We start from the raw sequence: 22,500 nt of genomic DNA on the forward strand, positions 1-22,500 counted from the left end.
ATGCACACGCCTGCAAGAGATATGAAGATAGATAGTACTTTTTTTTTGCTGCGTCGAAAACTGCAGTAAAATTTTTCTTTGAAATTTAATAATAATAATAATAATAATAATAATAATAATAATAATAATAATAATAATAATAATAATACTTCTTAACTTTTTTACGTACATGCATATATGAGATGGCGATTGTGAAAGTGGTTTAACAATAAGTCGTTTGAAATATCAAATGACATAATTTTTCTTAAACGTTATTCTTGAAGGTCTCTTACTTCCCCCCCCCCCCCCCCCCCCTTCAAAAATGCACGAAGGAAATTATTTTTGAAGAAAAAAATATGCGCTAAGTACATCGCGCTTATACATACACATACATGCGCAAGTTTTTATGCATGTGCGCGTTTTTTTTTTTTCCAGAAAAGTAACTTTTAAATAATTCAAACTTGAACGACAAGGTAGATCGAAACGAAAAATGTATTGAATGAAGACCAAATCGTTTTTGTCCTTCTTCTTCTTCTTCTTTTTTTCTTTTTCTTTTTCTCTTTTTTGCTTTTCAAATAAATCGACAATGATTGTCTTGAAATAATATGAGACATCCTTATTAAGTTCTCTCGTTAAGTCCTCTGAATCGCTAATTCATTCACATCGTTCAGTTAAAAATGTTTAAAGAATTTTTTGTAAGCCACGCAACAAATCGTTTTCTTTCGTGTTATACTACATTATCATCATCATCATCATCATCATCATCATCATCATTATTATTATTATTATTATTACTATTATTATTAACGTTATGTGCACGAAGGAAATGAAAAACGAAAGAAAAAGGGCGTTAAAGAAGGGGTAAATGTATATAAAATAGCTGCAAGTTTTTAATTATTGAAATAATAATAAGGAAGGAGAAAACAAAATAATAATAATAATAATAATAATAATAATAATAATAATAATAACGAGAGAACGAAATAGGAATAAAAATGAATGATTTAAATGAGATAAGAAAAAAATAAGAATGATAAATATATATATATATATATATATATATGACTTATAAATAGTTTTTCTTATAAATAACAAATTTAATAAGTGAGATTTACGTGGAAGATATAATAATGAAAGTTTACAAAATCCATTGACTTTTATTAGTTTAAAAAATGGAGAAAAAAAAAGAAGAAAAACGAAAAATAAAAGAGGAAAAAAAAAAAAGAAAAAAAATTAATCGGGCAAAGAAAAGAAGAGATAAATTGTTGGATATTGTTCTCTCGATCGCTTAGAGAGAGAAAGAGAGAGAGAGAGAGAGAGAGAGAGAGAGAGAGAGGGCGAAAAAGAGAGGGGGAAAGAGAGACGTGTGTTCGGTTTACTCTCGTAACTTGATTTATGAGTATAGAACGTCGTTATCGGTATATCATCGTATCGAGTGTCATAACTTTGTCGTTGCTATCGGCATACTTTGATAACAGTAGTGCCGTCACGAATTTCTACAGTACCGCCATATTCCTTTGGGAGGTACAAATTCGATATAATAACTCTTCCTATTCGTATTCATATAAACTAGATGTGTAAGAAAGAGAGATATGTCTTTGGACGAAAGGAATCGTAATTTTTTTTCTTTATCTTTGGTTAGATTAATAGCTATAGCTTTTAGCTTATCTCTCTCTCTCTCTCTTTTATTACATTTCACGCTTATTTTCTTATTCGATTAGAGCTCTGTTATATTTGTTGATATTAATAGTTTCGAAGGATTAGATTTGGATTAAGAAAATTTAAATACTTATTAAATTTAGCTTATTGCGATTTAAAGTGATTCAAATATAATTTAAATAAAACGATACTTCAAATTATTTTTCTTCTTCTTTTATCTCTCTCTCTCTCTCTCTCTCTCTCTCTCTCTCTCTCTCTCTCTCTCTCTCTCTTTTTCTTTTTCTTACACATTTTATTTATAGTGATACATATGTAATTGATTCATATTGAACAAAGGAAAGCAATAGTTCCTATGCAATTATTTCTTTTTTTAATTTATTTTCTTTCCTTTTTTTTTTTCTTTTTCTTTTTTAAGGACACCATATAATATCGTAACGACTTAAGTATTTTGAACTCGACGAAAAGAAGATAATAAGACATTTTATGTTTTGCTTCTCATTTACCGTATATTCTTATAGCTTCCTGTTTTTCCCAAACTCTCAAGTTGAACAACATACGAAAAAAATAAAATATGTATATATATATATATATATACACATACATATGTACGTATTTATATATTTGTAAGTAGCGGTTGAAAAGGGAACGAATTTCAAGAAAAGAAGAGAAGAAATAGAAAAGAAAAAAAGAAAAAGAAAATGTTCGTTCCAAGAAGAAACCCTTGTTAAGCTATTTTCATCTAATTACTGGTATACACACATACACACACATACACACACACACACATATATATATATATATATAGAAATATTATACTAAGAGATTATACTTATATATGATGTACACGTAGAGAATAGAGAAAGGAAAGGGAAGGAACGACTTCCATCTCATTGGCACCCTTAACTTGGAGAGGTAATGCGAGATCTCTCTGGGTAATAAGAGTCGACTCGTTGTGATTATTACATTCTCCTTTGGCAGCATACGTGCTCCGTGTTAAAAAGTAAAATAACATGGGGGAGGGAAGGGAAGGGAAGGGAAGGGAAGGTAGTACGGGATAGAAGAAGAAGGGGAAGAAGAAGGAAATAGGAAGGGGGAAAGTCAGTTTGTCGAGGTCAGAAGAGAAGAAACATGCATGTAATACTATAGTAGAACTGAGGTGACCTCAAAAATCGTAATGATAAAGTTAATTTCGTCAAATTTCCTGAATGTTTAATCGTTTGAAGGAAGAAAAAAATAGATAGGGAGAGAGAGAGAGAGAGAGAGAGAGAGAGAGAGAGAGAGAGAGAGAGAGAGGGAGAGAGAAAACAAAAAGAAAAAGAAAAAAGAATAAGAAATGTAAAGAAAAAAGAAATAAACGAATAGGAGAAATGGGTCGAGGGTGCTGCATAGTAGTCGACGTTTCTTCTCCCTATTGTGTCATAGATATGACATCGGTACTTGTCGGTCGGCCATTTAGGCGATTCTCGTCCAATGATAACGATGTCTTCTTTTGATTCGGCGAGACATTTAAGTATTGTAGATACATATGTATGTATGCATATATTTATATATCCATGCATGCATGCATGTATTATATACCTAGTCAAGGTCGGACCAAAGTACAAAAGATCTTTTCGTGGCAGTAAAGAATCATTGCAAATGCAAACTATTCTATTTCTAACCGGTCTCTCTCTCTCTCTCTCTCTCTTTCTGTCTCTCTTTCTGTCTGTCTGTCTGTCTGTCTGTCTGTCTGTCCAGTTTCTATTTCTCTGTCTCTGTTTCTGTCTTTGCCTCTCTCTCTCTCTCTTTCTCTCTTTTGTCATTCCCTTGGAAGGCATCATGTTATTGGACCCTCACGAAAGGACAATTCTGTCCTTTCTTGACTAACAAGCTTCCATTATGATCGTCTCGAGTTAATTTTGTCTTATCTTATACTATACTTTTTATGTTAATAATTAAACGGATTATTCTACAATTATGGTAGATTTGTATCCCCGTTTTATTTTGATGATATTTGTAAATTTCTAGAACACGGTATTATCGTGAAATCAGAATTTCTTGGAAAGTCGTGTTTGGCGTTTGAATTATGATCGTATCATTTTCTGGAATCTAATTCTTTCTATGTTATACTCTCTCTCTCTCTCTCTCTCTCTCTCTCTCTCTCTCTCTCTCTCTCTCTCTTATTTTTATTTTCCTTGTTAGATTTGTTATTACTTGAATTATTACCAGTACGTGACTACGCGTTATTTATTCTCTAATATTTTTATTTGATTGGCTTTATCATTAATAACTTTTACAAAGTATCAGTCTTTAATAAAAATGAATTTTTTTGTTCATTTTTAATCCATTGAAACAATTAAAATGAAATACAAAGTACAAACTTTGACAATATTTTATCTCTCAATAGTATCATCATCATCATCATTATTATTATTATTGTTATTATTATTATTATTATTATTATTATTATTATTATTATCATCATGATCATCATCATCATCATTTTTTTTTGGGCATCATTCTCTTATTTCGCACAGTAGATATATAGAAAAGATAATATCACTTTTTTAATAAAAACTGATGTTTTCTTTTTTATTTTTATTCTCTCATTTTTCATTCTGTGTAAATGTTTACTCTTACAGAGTATTAACCATTAATAACAATGAATATATTTCATTTCTTTTTTTTTTTTCTTTTTTATTTTGTCTAAAAATAATTAATGCAATTTAATTAAATGATTTCTTCACGAAAAAAAAAAGGAAAAAAAAAACGATATATATATATATATATATATATATATATATTATTTTTATAAAATGATGGTGAAAATATTGTCAGTTGATGTGTTAGTTTGTGTAAGGGCTTTGCTCTTAGGATAAAATAGAAAACAAGTAGGAGAAAACGTTTCTCCGGAGAATGCGTGTTCTTCGTTCAGTTCTATCGTCTTATCGCTATGAATTTCCGCTCGCGGCTTCGTGCTCCGGAAGCCGTCTCTTCCGGCGTTGCTCTTCGACCGAAAGCGAGTAAAGTAGCAGCTACACTTTCGTTTCGTTTTGCTTCCCTCCCAACTCCCCCTCCCCCTCTCTTTCTCCTCTTTTCTTTTCCTTTCTTTTTCTTTTTTCTTTTTTCTTTTTTTTTTTTTTTTTTTTTCTTCGTCAAACGTTGCTTTCTGCCTTTCATTATTTCTTATCAGAGAAAAGACACGGACGATAAAATGAAAAGAAATTCAAGGTAACGCGTGTTACGAGTATACTTACAAGTTTGAAAATATCTTTCATAATTTTTTTTCTGAATCATTCCATATTTATGCGCATTTATAACTAAATCTGTTCTTATAATATTATTTTTGTGAATCATCATTGAAAATAACGTATCTCTCGTTTTTCTTCTTCTTCTTCTTCTTCTTCTATTTTTTTTTTCCCTAATTGTTTAAATGAAGGTAAACGCGCGAGGGTAAAACATTTTCTACAAATAAAAAAACGTTCGATCACTTCTTTCGTTTTCTATACAAGTCAACCTTTTGATATGGTAAAAGGTAATATTTTGCAACGTGTTAAATGCAAATATTTTTTTGTCCAATTATTATTATTATTGCTAAGTGAAACGAGTGAATGTAAAAAGTTTAATATATATATATATAATATGATTGAGTTATATTTTTACTAGTCAATTTTGATAATAGTCAAAGATAATATTTTCAAAAGTTTTAAGACCCATAACAGTAAAACAATTTATAGTGGAGAATTAATCCTTAAATAACATTTGGTTGCAGTATCATAACATATTAATGTAAAATGCGCAATGTAACATATACGCAATACAATTTACAATTTTTTCTTAAAATTTCATCTAAAAAAAAATATATATATATATATAAAACAATTTTTTTTTTATTTATTTTTTAATTACTTTTGTTTCAATATATACTTGACAATTAGTAAAATACTTTTGTATGACAATTTCTAAAGGGGGGAAAAAAAAAAAAGAATCTCACATTGAAGGGTTAACGACCTATCCCCTTTTACCTGATGTGTATTCGATTCGAGAAAACGAAAACAAAGATGTAAATTATTCAGGGAAAAAGAAGAAAAAAAAAAAAAAAATACCTAAAAACGAAAACAAAGAGAAAAAGAGATCGATTTCTCACGTAATACGATCATATAACACGAAAGCAGCAGCAGCAGCAGGCATCCATATAGTAGTAGTTACATTTGAATCGATCGGTAATACTCTTTTACATATCTATCTTTTTCTAGAGAAATATATATTGACGAAGTTTCTCTCTTTCTCTCATGGTGAGACGAAGAGAAAACTCTTCGTCGGGGGTAGGGGGGTTGATACGAGTATCTCTCTTTCTCTTTCTCTCACTATTTTTCTCTTCAGAGCGCGCAAGCGTTTGCTACGTTTACCTTCTTTCTGACACGATGCCGCCGGATACACAGAGTCTAGGTTTCTCCCTTTTTTTTTTTTTCTTCTTCCCTTCCTCCCTTTTACCCTCTCGCAGGTACGGATTAAACGCGCGCCTATGTCGAGAAACAATGGCGCACCAGCCGCTCTCTGTTCTCTCTCTCTCTCTCAAATCTCGACGAATATGTATGCATATATATATATATATATATATATATATATATATATATTATATATATACATACACAGCATACGAATACACACACATACAGATGAGAAAATGTGAACGAGTGTGTCTGTGGCCTACGAAGAACTGCAATCAGGTCCTGGCAAAGGGTGTAGCATTTCATAAAGGTCACATCCACGAGCGTATTCCTCCTCCCTGGGGATTATTAAAATCAACCCCCGCGTGCTACCAAGCACATCGACGAGAGTTTTCTTCTCTCCTCTTCTACTTTCGTTCCCTTTTTTTATCTGCCCTTTTTTATCAACTTTCTCTCTCTCTCTCTCTCTCTCTCTTTCTCTTCCTCCCTTCTTTCTTCCTTCTCTTTACTTCACTTCACTTCACATCATTTCAGTTCTTCGTCCCCCGTCTCGTTACATACTCGTTTCAACTTTCTACTCTTTCTACTTTGATCGAGTTCTCTATTTCTCTCTCTCTCTCTCTCTCTCTCTCTCTCTCTCTCTCTCTCTCTCTCTCTCTCTCTCTTGTTTTTTTTGCTTTTTTTCTTCTTCCTTCCTTCCTTCTTTCTTCTTTCTTTCTTTTCTTTACTTATTCGATCGTTCTTGTTATATAATTATTTTATACTTTTTCTTCTTCTTCCTCTTCTTCTTCTTCTTCTTCTTCTTTTTCTTCTTATTCTTTGATTTTCATCAGATTTTATTTCTCTTTTCTTCATTTCATCGATTCTTCTCATTAGACATAAGTTTTATTTTTTTTTTTTTAAATTTCTCTTAGATTTCTTTACATATTTTTTATTCTCTTCTTATCAATAATTCGTCAATTTTGTTTTTCCCCTAACAAGAGACTCTACGTTGCATTCTGTCTGTATGCATGTCTGTCTCTTTCTCTTTTTTTTTTTTCTCCTACTTAGCCTTTATTTACTTCACTTCTTCGGTTCTTCTTGTTACACGCTCATCACATATTTTTTGTTTTCTTTTATTTTGCTCACATTTCCTTTCTCTTTCTCTCTTTCTGTCTTTCATATTTGCCAATCTTTTTCCTAACGAGAGCCTACTTTTATATTACCATTACATTGAGCTCTCTCTCTCTCTCGTTCTTTTTCTGTTTCTCTCTCTCTCTCTCTCTTTCTCTCTCTCTCTCTCTCTGTTTCTGTCTCTGTCCCTCTCTTTTCTTTCGTCTCTTCTCTATTTCCCTTTTATTCACTACACTTTTTCATCAACTTCTTGTTACATATTTACTTATTTCGACTTTTATCATATTTTCTCTCGTTCTCTCTTTCTCTTCCTTTTTCCCAATTTGTCGATTCTTTCATATAACGAGAACGATTATTTACTATTCATTACTATTATCTTATTATTTTACTAAATATATATATATATAACAAAAATATATATACGTATATATATTTACTATAATTATATTATTTTATTGAATTCACTTTCTCTCTTTCTATTTCTTTTTTTTTTTTTTTCCTTTTTTTTTTTCTTCCTACTCTTTTCTTTACTTCACTTCCTCGATCCTTCTTACATACTTGTTTTATACTATTTCTTAGATTTCAATGATCTATTTTCTTTCTCTCTCTCTCCTTTTTCTTTTTTCTTTCTTTTCTGTTAACTTTTTCGATTCCTCTCATTGGATATCTATTTCAATTTTCATCACACTTTTTCTCTCTTTCCCATATTTCTTATTTTATTTGATTTATTTGATTTATTTTATATATTTTTGTTTATATTCTCTTTCAGTACGCCAATATTTTTCCGTAAAATAAATTATTTTATCGTTACAATGAATTTTCATTCTCTCGTTATTCCTTCTCGTTCTTCTTTACTTTTCTTAACTTCAACTTCGCTTAAATTCATTTCTCTTTGAGTCTTTTTCATAATACGTATAGTTTCATATATATATATATATATATTTTTTTTTTCCTTTGATTTTTATCGCATTCTCTCTCTCTCGCTCCTCTCTCTGTTTCTTTTTTTCTTAAAATATTTCAATTTTTTTCTTTTTTTTTTTTTTTTTTTTTTCTTCCTTTTTCATCGTAACGAGAAAATCTACTTACATTATCATATCATTACATCGAATTTCTTCGGTCAACTGTTATCTGACACATATCCATCAGTATATACGCGACCTTTCTCATAGACCTCGGCATAACAACAATGAATATAATACCTTCTTCGTTATTCCTTATGAGAGAAACGTTTTACCGATAGTCCTTCGTGTCTATATAATATGTACATGTATATGCATGATGTATATTATTACATGCCGATACGAATAACACGAGGTACAAAGCTATGGCAAAAGCTTTCGTGCATCTATGGAAGAAAGACGATAATAACATTGTAATAAAATCGTCGGTATCATCCTCTAATGTTGAGACAAGTCTTATGATGCGCCATGTGTTTTACGTTAGCTAACACCTATATATATATATATAGTTTTCACATCGTGCGTGTCTCTTCTTAATAAAATCGATCGATTCGACCTGAATTTCTTCATATTCTTGTAAATCCTAGAAAAGAATAAAAGAAAAAGAATTATATATCTAAGATGAGAAGAATATTTTTAAAACAATTTCTTTCCCTTATTCATCTTTTTTCTTTTTTCTTTTTTCTTTTTTCCTTCGATATAGATAATTTTATATGTTAATATACTCCATATTGCCTTCTTTTGAGTATCATAAATCGAGAGGAAAATATGAAAATTGTTCTCTCTCTCTCTCTCTCTCTCTCTCTCTCTCTCTCTCTCTCTTTCTCTTTTATTTACCAATAATATATCATATCCTCTTAACAAGGTAAATCTTGAAAATATGAACGATAATAAAGTGTAAATCTTGAATGCGTAAGCATCGAACAGGGAAAAAGATCCGAGAGAGGAAGTCCATTTAACAAAGCGCGATGAGATGTTGCTTCGAGGTTAAAAATATAACGTTAAAGCGTTGAAAGATACGCACTAGGGAACATCGGTGGCATGCTTGCCCTCCGACGTTTTTCATTTTTCTTTTTTTTTTCTTCTTTTTTTTTTTATTTCTTTTTTCTTTTATTTTTTTTTTTTTTTTTTTTTTTTTTTTTTTTTATATATATATATAATCTTTTATTTATTTTTTTATTTTTTTTTTGCTGTTTCATAAATATTAGATCAATGTTAGTGTATGGGATGGCGATATCAGAAGAAAAACAGAGAGCGAGAGAGAGAGAGAAAGAAAGAGTGAGAGGGAGAGAGAGAGAGAGAGAGAGAGAGAGAGAGAGAGAGAGAACGGGCAGGGTTATAGCTCTTTTCTAAGTGAAGATGAAAAAAAATTTTATATATATATATATATATATATATATATATATATATATATATATATATTACGCTTTAAAGTCAGGACAATAACCAGTCTTGTGGAAAGTATCCAATTTTTCTGCTCAATGGACGTATCGAAAGAGATAAATATCATTTTAAATATTCATTTTTTAAATATCTATCGTCAAACATATTTCATCGTTATTATAATTGTTACCGTTACCTCTATTCATTGAAACATTTATAATATTATTTATAGCAAGTGTGTAAAGAGTACATTAAACAAAAAAATTTTATATATATATATATATTCATACGTATGTTCATTTATTCTTCTTTTCTTCTTCTTTATTTTTCTTTCTCTTTTTCTTTTTTTTTTTAATTTTCGAATATATTATACCTATCTGTAAAATGCAAAATTTGCTTGGTAATAAACGCCTTAATACTTGAATTACCTCGAACGGCTTGAAAATCGATCGATCTAAATAAAGAGGTTTAATAATCGCATGTATATATATATATATATATATATATATATATATATATATATATATATATATATATAAAAGTGCACTTGCAGGCTGTTAGGATATTTTTTTCTTCCGCCGTTGTCTTCTATCTTCGCTTAAGAAAATAACTATGGGATTAGTCTTTAACCTTCTGGTGAAATTTTAAAAAGAGTAAGAAGAACAAAATTCCATTTATCCTATATAAAATAATTCATACTAGCTTTTTCATTCCCTTAGGAGAAGATATGGAAGAGAAGGGTCGTCTATCGTTTTACGTGCACGTTTTAATTTTAATCGAGCTCGAAAAGTAGGCGTCGGCCGATTAGGTTTCGATCGTAAACTGTGTTTATTTGATCGGTATTATGTACATACATATATACATACATACATTAATACATACATATATAAATACATGCATACATGCATATACCTAAATACATATATATATATATATATATATATACACACACATACTATACATTTATGTACAATATATATATAAAAGAAGCCGACAAGGCGCTTTCTCGTTATCGTCGTCGTCCACCAAACGAATTTCGATCCGCCTTTCAAGCTCGTTCCTCGGTTACACTTTCCAACTTTTCGATCGATCCTTGCGTCAAAAATCGCAGTAAAAGCGGCTTCGTTCGATTTTCCGCTCGACACGCTTTCTCCACTCGTCTATTTACCTTGTGAATATATATATATATATATATATATATATATATATATATATATATATATACACATATAGTTTTAACATCTACTGCGTTGATCGCTTTACTCCTACTACCAACTTGCACGCTCTAACTATCACGATAGTTTTAATTTATGTATATTTTTACACCTTACCTATGCTTTTCTTCTTAATATTGTGATATTTCATTTTGATTTAAGCGTTTCTGTACACTCAAGATTATTTACCATATATCTGTAGAAATGATTAATCATTTAATCAAGATTTTACATATATTAATTATGACGGTGCAAATATATAATTATTATATGAAAAATTCTTATTATCGATCCATTTGTGTTATTCCTACAAACATCAAATATAAACGTTTGTAAAATTATTATTTCGCTTGACTATAGAAAATTCATATTGTCCAATTGTTTTTCATCTTCAATGAGATAGGAAATTGAAAAAAGAAAAAAAGAGAGAGAGTGAGAAGGGATAGAAAAGAAAAAAAAATAAATAAATTTATAGACTCGATCAAATTTCATCGTTTCGATATATCCACAAAATCAAACGTTTTTAATATCGTTATATATGCACTGAATTTTGCAAGTAGACCAATATACATACATATATTCATATATATGTATATATATATGTCCAATAAAAATGATTGTCGTAAAACTAATCACTTCAAAAATTTATGACATCGTCGAATCTTCGAATCTGAAGCAAACATTTGAGGGGAACAAATTTGAATCTTAAACCAAATTGAAATATCTCGAAGGAAGGAGCGAATGAAAAAAATAAGAAGAATAATAACGCGGTAACGATTATTCGCATGTCCTGTGTTCATCTTTCATTTTGGTCAAGGGAAAAAAAAATAGAAAAGAGCGAGCGAGAGAGAGAGAGAGAGAGAGAGAGAGAGAGAGAGAGAGAGAGAGAGAGAAGAAAGTAAGGCGAGGCCCGATTAACGTCCCATTAGGCTTCACTAGGGCTTTACCTGACCGCGCCCTTAAAGGCTATCCGATAATAAAATCCGCGTCATTTTGTTAAAAGCTATGACGAAAAAAGAGAAAGGTGAAAGATAAAGAGAAAGAGAGATGGAGATAGAGAGGGAGAGAGAGAGAGAGAGAGAGAGAGAGAGAGAGAGAGAGAGAGAGAGAGAGAGAGAGAGAGAGAGAGAGAGAAGGAGAGAAGAGATATCTGATATCAAGGTGTGGCCCAAGCCCTTATCACGCTACTTTCCTTCCGTTTTCATCTCTCTACCTATCTCTTTCTCTTTCTACCTTTCTCTCTTTCTCTTTCTCTCTCTTTCTCTTTCACCCCCGCAACAATCCATTGCCTTTTTGTTCCGCGTAGCTATGTACGCTTACGCCGGCTGCGAAAGTTTATTTTAATTGAATTTTGCAAGTAGACCAACGCGCGCCTCTCGTACATATAACGGGAAAAGGCCGGGCGCGAGATGAGTCCGCGGATAGAGAACGGTTGACAATGGCTATTGTTTCTGGTGAATCCCACACGGTGCATCCAGCACCATGCGTGCCATCCATCGTTTCTCTCTCTCTTTCTCTCTCTCTCCCCCCCTCTTTCCTTCTCTTTTTTACTGTTCTCTCTGTCACATGCAATTCAGAAACCGTTCCTTTTTTTTTTTTTCCTTTTTTTTTTTATATACCTCTCTCCTCTCCTCTTCACTTCTATTCTCTTCTCTTCTCTTCTCTTCACTTCTCACTCCTATTCCTTCCAGCTGACTTTCATTATTATTTCTCTCGATCAACCAACAACCGGCATCGTTTCATAGTAGTCCCGGAATGTCACGTGGCTTTGGAGTGAAGGAACTCGCAAGAGTTTTTTTTTTTGTACGTGGAAAACGGTACAAACTACAAGCTGTGAGGTCGAAGGGAATCGCGCTGGAGGAGTAGGGGGAAGAGTATTACGGGGAGAGGGAGGAAGAGGAGGTGTAGTAGAAGTACGTGGATGGTGGTTTCCCTGTTCATCGACCACAGCTTGGGTCAAATCGATCGGTTCTCTCTCTCTCTCTCTCTCTCTCTCCTCTCTCTCTCTATCTATCTATCCATCTATCTATCTATCTATCTATCTGTCTATTTGTCTATCTCTATCTCCATCTTTTTCTCAGTGCGTCTGGGAAACCGGTTTCTTTCTACCAATGAAACATTAACGCCAGCGGGTTCTATCCATGCTCTCTATCTATCTACTTATCTATCTATCTAACTATCCAGCTATTTATCTATCTCTTTTCATCTACTTACTTAGAAAGTACTCCCGTCCGGTGGTAAGGCCTCTAAATAGTAGGAAATCTCAAACGATCCACGTTTGCTGCGTTTTGAAATTGATGAAGAGCTTGAAAGATCATCCTTCAGTGTAATGATAATAAAGTAATTATAAAAGTAGCCTCTTATAATTTTACTTTATTATTATTATTATTATTATTATTATTATTATTATTATTATTATTATTATTAGATTCATCTATCTGATACATAGTAATGAATATATTCAATTTTTCTAACACTTTTTAATGATCATAATGGAATACGCGAACATATATTTATATATAAATATAAATATAAATTTAATCTTATCCTTACGACCGTGTCCCTATCGACAAGACAAACCAAGATCAAAGACTCCAGATTATCATGTAATCGATCATTCTGAGCCTTGACCTCTTTTAACCAAGAAGCACATGATGATGATGCTGTGTCCTCGAGTATAGTCTTAACAAAATTCCATTCTCTATCTTTCAATCTCTCCCTATCTCCCTTCCTCCCTAACCTCTCTTTATCTTTATCTTTATCTATTCATCCATCTTCGTCATTACATCAGAATATTTGTTCCTTTACATACTTTTCGACGATTCTCGGTATCGTTTTCTACGTATTATATCTAATCTCATAAACATTTTTGCATTAATGAGATAACGACGAACATTATTCTTAAGAATATCAGAAGAAAGAAAAAGAAGAAGAAGAAGAAAGAGAAAGAGAAGAAGAAGAAGAAGAAGAAGAAGAAATGGCGGTCGGGTCGATAGCGGTCGAGGTACCCGTGTATATTCCGTACGCGGCAAGTTAGCCGAGCTAACGGTGCTCTGAAGCGGTTAAGTAACGGGTTGCGCCACGACGATTTGTCGTCGTTGTACTTTTATTTCACGCGGGACGAGATACTTCCACGAATATATATCCATCCTTCTTTCTTCCTCCACGTCATCCTGAACTCTTCTTCATTCTCTTCCTCTTATATATTTCTCTTAACCCTTAATCTCTACACTCATCCCTTCTCTTTCTTTCTCTCTTTTTTTCTTTTCTTTTCTTTTCTTTTCTTTTCTTTTTTTTTTTCTTTTTCCCCCCCTCTCTTCCCTCTTCATTTCGAAGGAAGGATATCAAGGCCAATCAAATTTGCCGTTCTACAAAAGATTCTCTCACCAATAATATAGTAGCAGTACCGTTCATCGTCGTCATCATCATCATCATCATCATCATCATCATCATCATAGGATTCTAATCACGACTCGATAAATGGTCCGGAAGTTAACGACCGAGCTACAACGTCATCTCCGTCGTTGAATACGAAGAACTCTTCTCTATCCTCGAGAGTTCTTCGACCGATCGATAAAACCGTTCGTTGCCGACATTACAACTCTTTTTCTTTTTCTCTTTATTCCGCTGCCCTTCCTCTTCCCGCCCCCCCCCCTTTCTCTCTCTCTCTCTCTTTCTCTTTCCCCCTCCTTTTTTTTCTTTTTTTTTCTCCCCTTCCCTCCCCCTTTTTTCTCTTTCTTTTTTTTCTTCTTCTGCACGCGTGCACTTACGTTACTTCGGTTAGTTATTGCTTGTTCAAGATTATTTATTCCAAGAACGTAGACGCCAATCTCAGGAGAGGGCCAGCAAATTTACGTAATATCTCGTTTCTAAATCTACTTCGTCGAGGTTCAAGGACGACTTTTTCGTTTGCTTCATCATATAACGGGTCTGCTATGAGAGAGAGAGGGGGGGCGGTAGGGAAGGGGTAGGGAAAAGGAGAGAGAAAGAGAGAGAGCATATATGTATATACGTACAATAAATATCTATGTCAATTTGCATATATATATATATATATATATATATATTTATATATAATACTATACCTAATGTTTGAAAATTCATACCAATTTGTTTTATCATGGAAGTAATATTCAACTCAGAGATTTCTTTCCAAACACACCCAAACCCCCTTGCCCCGTTATAACATTAATTCGTATTATTCATATCGATTAAAATTAACATAGATTTGCTGAGAAAAATAATATTTACGATTTTTTTCCTTTCATTCTTTTTTTCTTTTTTTTGAATGTGAAATAGAATATGAAATCTGAAATCTGTTTGATCGACGGATTACATGGATTTAATATTTAAAAAATAAAAAATAAAAAAAAAAAAGTATGGATAACGAAAAAAAAAAATAATACGTTTATTGTATTCATGAATTTCCAAAACTGTATCTTCTCTAGCTATTACTATGCTTCCATAAATTATTTTGTCATCCATTTATACCCGAGAACAAAGTTTTAATTATTTAATCGAATTTCTCAATTTTCTATCCAAACATTTGACTCTCAACGAACAAACAATTTATCGAGTTTTCTAATAATTTAGTGTTGACAACAGATTAGTCTTGCATGAATAAAAAAAGAGATGTTTTTTTACGTCTTTTGTGATTACATCTTGAAAAAAATTTAACATCTACAGCCACTACTACTGTATTCCATAAATTGTTCTGTCCATTTAAACAAAAAGGTAGTGTAAATTATTTAATCGTATCATCGATTCTTTTTTCTTTTTTCCCTTTTTTCCCCTATTGAAACTTGATTCAATAACGAATAATTGATTGAATTTAGAATCAAAACTAGAACTAGAAAAGAAAAAAAAAAAAAAAAGAAGTAATATTTTCAATCGATATTATTTGACATAAATTATTTTGTTGTCCATTTATAAGAAGACGAAAAAAAAAAGAAAAACAATCTAAATGATTTAATCGAATTTTCAACATTTTTTTTCTTTCTTTCTTTCTTTTTTGTTTTTTCTTTTTTTTGTTTTCTTTTTCCTTTTCTTTTTTTCCATGGAAACTGAATTCTATAATGAATCAGTTGATAGAGTTTTAAATTAAAACTAGAGCTGAAAGATCAATGTTCAATTCAAAATAATCGAAAAGGAAACGTCGTCGTCATTTAGCTGTCCGAGATCTCAACGATCGCGTTGAGTTTCGCGAGCATCGAACGACGAAACCAAACGCGATCGCGGATGCGTGTCCCGATTCGACGAGGCTCACGACAGTATCTGTTCCAGGCCGGCGCGTTCCTCGATTTCTCTTCCTGCTTCGAAGTCTCGTTGCTCTGGTCTCTCCCTTCCACCTTTCGTGACGAGAATCTCGTTGAGATTTTTGCTGTATTTCTAGTTACAAACATGAACTGTTACTAGCTACTATTTACCTGCTATTATTATTACTGATACTACTACTAGCTACTATTTACCTGCTATTAATATTACCACCACCACCACCATCACCATAACTATTATTACTAGTACTATTGATATCACTAAATATTATTTACTTGCTATTATTATTACTAATACTACTAGTACTAATACTACTAGATAATATTTACTACTAGTTACACAATTTACCTGCTATTATTATTGCTACTGCTACTGGTAATATTACTAGCTACTATTTACCTGCTATTATTATTACTACTGCTACTACTACTACTACTACTATTAATACTACTATTATTACTGTATACTATTTACCTGCTATTATTATTGCTACTGCTACTGGTAATATTACTAGCTATTATTGTTGTTATTATTCATATAATTTGGGGATGCTATAAGTAAAATAGTGTTACAGATTCGGGCCAATCGTGTTGTATAAACTTAATGTTAAAAAACGATCGCTCGAGGGTTATCGTTTTGAAAGTCAAACGAGCGTGTTCCAATAGGTTCATTGAACTCTCTACCCTAACAAACCCGTTTTCGTGTCGGATTTTTAGTATCTCACGTGTACGTACATAACGTGTGTTTAACGTTTCTTTCTCCCCCTCCTCCCCCTCTCTCTTCCTTTCTCTGTCTGTCCGTCTATATTTCTTCCTCATTCTCGACGAAGTTCCACTTGACTTTTCTCTTTACCTCCTTCGCATACGTACGTGCCTTTTAAATGAACGGCCGACTTTATTATTATTAAGATTCACCACGAACGTCGTTGGTTTATGTAGTCACTAGTACATAATGGTTGCCAATAAACGCGCCGTGCTAACCCGAGACTATGATTCGAGTTTCGAGTTTTGCATGGGCGAAAAGGAAGAATCGATATTATGGCACTGTCGTCGTTGTTCTAGAAGAGAAGGATTTTCAAGCCTCACACCGTACTTTGGTGGTGGAAACCTTATATATTCGATGGTGTGACTCATGCTTGTTTGCTTGCTTGCTTGCTTGCTTTTAGGGACACGTAACTCTCAGTCCGTATTCTCACCTAGAAAACTATATTCTCCATCGGCATTGTTTCTCACTCGTTCGAAATTGAACTCTCTCCACCTTTTTCCCCTAACCCTTTATTCTCTCTCTCTCTCTTTATTCTCGCAACAACACCTATCCCACCCTTCGACCTTTCAAGCTCACTTCACCAAGCTCTTTTCAAACCCAATCGTCACGATATTTCCATTGAGACCTCCGTTAAACCGTGACGATAGGGAGGCGACCATCTATACGATATAATAATGACTTCTCGTGCGTAACCCCACGCTACAGAATTACGCCAATGACCGAATAGCCCGTCGACCTTGTTCGCATTTAACGAAACTCCATCATGGCGGCGATATATATATATATATATATATATATATATATATATATATATCGTTCTTTCTGGTCTCGTTCATAAACAGTACATTCAACTTGCATCTTAGAGAATAAATTTGCTTCGTCTAATTAACGTCCATGGAGGGTTGGGGTGAGGAGGAGGGGTAGGGCGTAAGGTAGAAGGAGAAATAAGAAGAATAGAGAAGGGGAAGGAAGGGTAGGCGCACTCAGCGTAAACGTTATTAACGAAGATCGGAAAGAAAGATCTAAAGAAAAAGAGAGAGAAGAGAGAGAATCTTCGCGGTTTACGCGTAGAATATTCGCAGAGTGTAACCGTGGCCTTGGTTCAAGCGCGAGCTGCTTCCGGAAGAGGTTAATACCCGAAACGCATCGCTGCCTTCGAGGTCTGGAGCGTGTCGCTCGGATGGTTCGAAACTAGCCTCTAATATATATATATATATATATATATATATATATATATATATATATATATATATCAAGCTATTTATAGAAGTTATTTTATATATATATAATATATAATATAATATATAAAATAGCTTTTATATCTAACTTCGTCTTGCTCTTCTTTCTCATCATTCTATCAATTTATATTTCTATAGGAAAATATATTCCCGGAAAATAAATCGGTAAACGTTTGAAATATTTTTTCGAATATCGATCAGAAGTTGATCGAGAGAAGGGCAGAGAGAGAGAGAGAGAGAGAGAAATCATCAACGTAGAAATAGTTTTTCGTTGACGTAATATGTAATCGTTAAACGGTAAAAGAAACTTTGATGATATGATGACAGCAAGATGATTGAAAAAGGACCCAGGTATATTGGAGTTTTCTAGCCGTTTAAAGCTAGTCAACGCGTCACGGTAAATCGTGGCCGCATTTGTTGGTCAATTAAAGTCTGGAGCAACAACCGGTGTACAAACTGTGGTGGTAGAAGGCGAACGATCGTCGTCGGTGAACGTCCGCAGGGGGTCGTCGACCTAAGCCGGCAAGAGAACGAACTCCGGCGTCTCCGATTTGTTGTACGTGCCTCTCTTACGTTACCGTCGACAGGGAACTTCGACGTTCTTCGTCGTACTTACCGTTCTCGGCTTCGTAGAATTTTCCGTATCCATTGGATTTTCGTGCCTGTTCTCCTGCGAGAAAAGAAAAAGAACGAGAACGCGAATGATTATAGATCGCAGTTCTTTTTTTTTTTTTTTATTCTTACGTTCGTAAAGATCTTATTAATAGAATCATAGGTTCTATATAGAAAACTAGAAATAAAATTGAGAATTAAGAGAGAATAATACCAATCGAATTATATTTTTTTCTTTATTCTCTTCTTTTTTTTTTTTCCCTTGTTCCCAGCAATTGTTTCGCAGTCAGCCGCAAGGCGCAACGCCGCAACAATTACAATTGCTACAACAGCAACAGCAACAACAACAACAACAACAATATCTGGCCGCGTCTCAGGCTCAACAGCAGCAACAACAGCAACAACAGCAACAACAAAATTTTCCCACGGCACCGTACACCGTTATAAGTGGACAAGAACCATACGTAGGAGCTTTGATAGCTGGTGCACCGCCACCAGTGGTACCTCAGTATTATGGAGTTGGCCCGTGGGTTTATCCCGCTGGTCTACTACCGCAAGCACCTCCGCAAGCTGCGGCCCCACCGCCACCGAGACGACCGTTAACACCTTCCTCGGCAGCGGCCGCGGCGGCTGCGGCCCAAGACACCGCAAATAATTTGGCACAAACGGTAAACGTACAGAAATCTTAATTCCTTTTCGTTCAAATAAAAAATGTGTTTTTATATTTCTTTAACGTAACCTACTTGAGATTCATTCATAACATTCGTAACATTTATTTATTTCTTTCTTTGTAATTTTTTATTCAGGTTCAAGGTCAATATCAGGTTATACCAGCTTATTACGATCAAAATGGATCCATAGTTATGGGCGGTGTACGCGGCCTTAGTTCCGCGGCAACTCCAATGAGATTAGTCAGCCCAGCACCCGTTCTAGTGAACAGAGCTCCTTCTCAACCACCTCCTGGACCACCTGCTCCTCCGCCACCGAGTCTCTATTCACAGGCGACCCCGACATCGCATAGTAATGCCACGCCTGGTGAATGTTTAGGTAATATATCTTAGTGATAATAAACGTCACAGTTTTTCCATTGAATCCAAACTCTAAACGAGATCGGTTCATCTACGTTACGATTTCTATATTATGATTTCATGTTGAACGCGCATGTGTATATTTTTTATGTTCAAACAGTTTGAAAAAGTCACGTTTGATATATCCTAATTGTAACATTATAACGTTTTATCTATCTGTCATCGATCGTTGCATTTTGTATATAAATCATGTTTGTCTGTGCGATCTGTTAACCATATTGTGACTAAAATACAACATATATATATATATATATATATATATATATATATGTATGTATGTATGTATATGTAAATGATATCTCATTATAAATGCAATAAACCGTGTACGTGTGCATGTGTACAGATGTATCGACTGAAGCTTTTAGACGGTATATGGTTTTGTAACACAGGCCGAATTCTCATTGATAACTAAGAGTGTTGTGTATGGGTTGCGGGCTTTCGGTGCAGGTCTGGCAGCGTGCAGCGCAGCAGCGGTTGTTGCGCAAGCTCAAGCAGTTGCCGCACAACAGGCACAACAACAAGGATCAGGACTTGCCGCAGGTCTGGCGGCTTTGGGATATGGAGGTTCTCCTCTTGGAGCATTGGGCTCACCTGCCCAACTTCAAACAACAGGTATTTAATCCCGTCGAGTTGTCCTCGTTTTATTAATAACTCTTTATCGACCTTTGACTGATGTGAAAGAATTGTGTTGTACATAATTTACTAAACGTAGCCTTTGCATGCTTTTATTATCGTCATTAATTATTTCATTTTGTTTCGTTATAAACATCTCTTGTCAAACATTGAAAAGTAAAAAAAAACGATCGAATCCATGATCCGGAGATATGAAGATGATTTAGAAGGATGAAAAAAGATTGCTGAAAGATAATAGAACAATAAATTTATTTAATTTGCTTTATTGATTTTATTTTTTCTTTCTTTTTTTCTTTTTTTCTTCATAATCTACGTTAATCTGTTCAGGTTTGGGACTTGGAGCATCATCGACAGGAAGAAGGGATTCCTTCGATAGGAATACATCGGCATTTAGCCCAAGCTTGGAATACAGTCGAGCGAAATGGCCACAAAGTTATGGAGCTCTTGGTAAATATATACTTTTGTTATATAGAAGTACATTTTTTTTTTTTGTATCTCTGTTTCTCTTCGAACAATATTTAAAGAAAATTTGAAAGTGTCGTATAAAATTTTGTAAAAATTACTTTGTTTAGGTACAGTAACGGCTTCGCCAAGTCCATTAGGATTATCTTTGACTCCACCACCAACTTTGGGAGGATCCTTGGGTGGACTTGTAGGAGGTGCGAATCGAGTATCAGCTGCTCCAGGTGCCGAAGCTAAATTCCGTGCAAGCGCTGTACCAGCATTAACAGCTAATGGTGTATTCGGTTCGAGCAGTTCTCTTTTCCCAAATTTGGTCGGTAAAGCAGGCCGTACTGGAGCTACGAATATCGGGGATAAAAATGCTGGAGGTCGATCTCGTCTTTTGGAGGATTTTAGAAATAATCGGTTATTGTCCTTCTTCAATTTTATACTTTAAAATATATATAGAAATACGTTCTCCATTAATAGATTACAAAAATTCTCTATTCTCTTTCAGATTCCCGAGTCTTCAATTACGTGATTTGGTTAATCATATCGTTGAGTTCAGTCAAGATCAACATGGTTCACGTTTCATTCAACAAAAGTTAGAACGTGCTTCTGCCAGCGAGAAACATCTCGTATTTCAAGAGATACTTGCTTCTGCTTATTCTCTTATGACAGACGTTTTTGGGAATTATGTCATACAAAAGTTCTTTGAATTTGGAACGCCCGAACAAAAATCTACTTTAGCGCAAAAGGTATGATTATTGCACACACACACACACACACACACACACACACACACACACACACACACACACACACACACACACACACACACACACACACATATATATAAATCTGTATTTGCATGAATAGTTATACATCGATGTTAAAAAAGATAATAATATATATTAAACGATATAAACAAAGTTATAGATATTAGAAAAAAAAAATAAATAAAATAAAATAATATTATATAAAATGAAATAAAAAATATATTTCTTTCTCAAACTAATATATCATTTACAAATTGTAGGTTCGAGGTCATGTGTTACCTTTGGCACTACAGATGTATGGCTGCAGAGTAATACAAAAGGCTCTTGAATCTATTGGGCCGGAACAGCAACAAGAAATTGTACGAGAATTAGATGGGCACGTATTGAAATGCGTTAAAGATCAAAATGGAAATCACGTTGTTCAAAAATGTATCGAATGCGTCGAACCAAGAGCATTACAGTTTGTTATCGGTGCATTTGCCGGACAAGTTTATTCATTGAGTACTCATCCGTATGGATGTAGAGTAATTCAACGTATATTGGAACATTGCACTCCTGAACAAACACAAGGGATTTTACAAGAATTGCATGCCGCCACCGATCAGCTTATACAAGATCAATATGGTAATTACGTCATTCAGCATGTACTCGGTGAGTAAAATTATTTATACGATATAATTCCTATCCTATCTATTCATATTTATTTTTTTATAAATCGCTTTATTAACTTTCGTCTTAGAGCATGGAAAGCCAGAGGATAAAACACAATTGATTAGTAGCGTCAGGGGTAAAGTACTTGCACTATCACAACACAAATTTGCAAGCAATGTTGTGGAAAAATGTGTTACCCATGCTACGAGACAGGAACGTGCCGTTCTCATTGAAGAAGTTTGCGGTTTTAATGACAAGTAAATAAATTTTTTTTTATTATAA

At 33.6% G+C, this 22,500-nt stretch overlaps 1 protein-coding gene across 2 annotated transcripts in view; it reads left to right on the forward strand.

Annotated features, from left to right (window-relative positions):
• The window catches only part of LOC124946670 (pumilio homolog 2), a 61,986-nt gene that overhangs the window by 38,467 nt on the left and 1,019 nt on the right, over nucleotides 1–22,500 (forward strand). Inside the window, exons 11-18 of one of the 2 annotated variants that reach the window (XM_047487703.1) lie at nucleotides 18,899–19,294; nucleotides 19,433–19,673; nucleotides 20,162–20,326; nucleotides 20,675–20,794; nucleotides 20,920–21,214; nucleotides 21,306–21,546; nucleotides 21,828–22,218; nucleotides 22,307–22,475. In XM_047487703.1, coding sequence (XP_047343659.1) covers nucleotides 18,899–19,294; nucleotides 19,433–19,673; nucleotides 20,162–20,326; nucleotides 20,675–20,794; nucleotides 20,920–21,214; nucleotides 21,306–21,546; nucleotides 21,828–22,218; nucleotides 22,307–22,475 — 2,018 coding nt within the window. The remainder of the gene's footprint in view (nucleotides 1–18,898; nucleotides 19,295–19,432; nucleotides 19,674–20,161; nucleotides 20,327–20,674; nucleotides 20,795–20,919; nucleotides 21,215–21,305; nucleotides 21,547–21,827; nucleotides 22,219–22,306; nucleotides 22,476–22,500) is intronic. The other variant, XM_047487704.1, reaches the window with a different exon arrangement.

Source organism: Vespa velutina, chromosome 2, assembly GCF_912470025.1.
Source record: "Vespa velutina chromosome 2, iVesVel2.1, whole genome shotgun sequence".
NCBI lineage: Eukaryota > Metazoa > Arthropoda > Insecta > Hymenoptera > Vespidae > Vespa > Vespa velutina.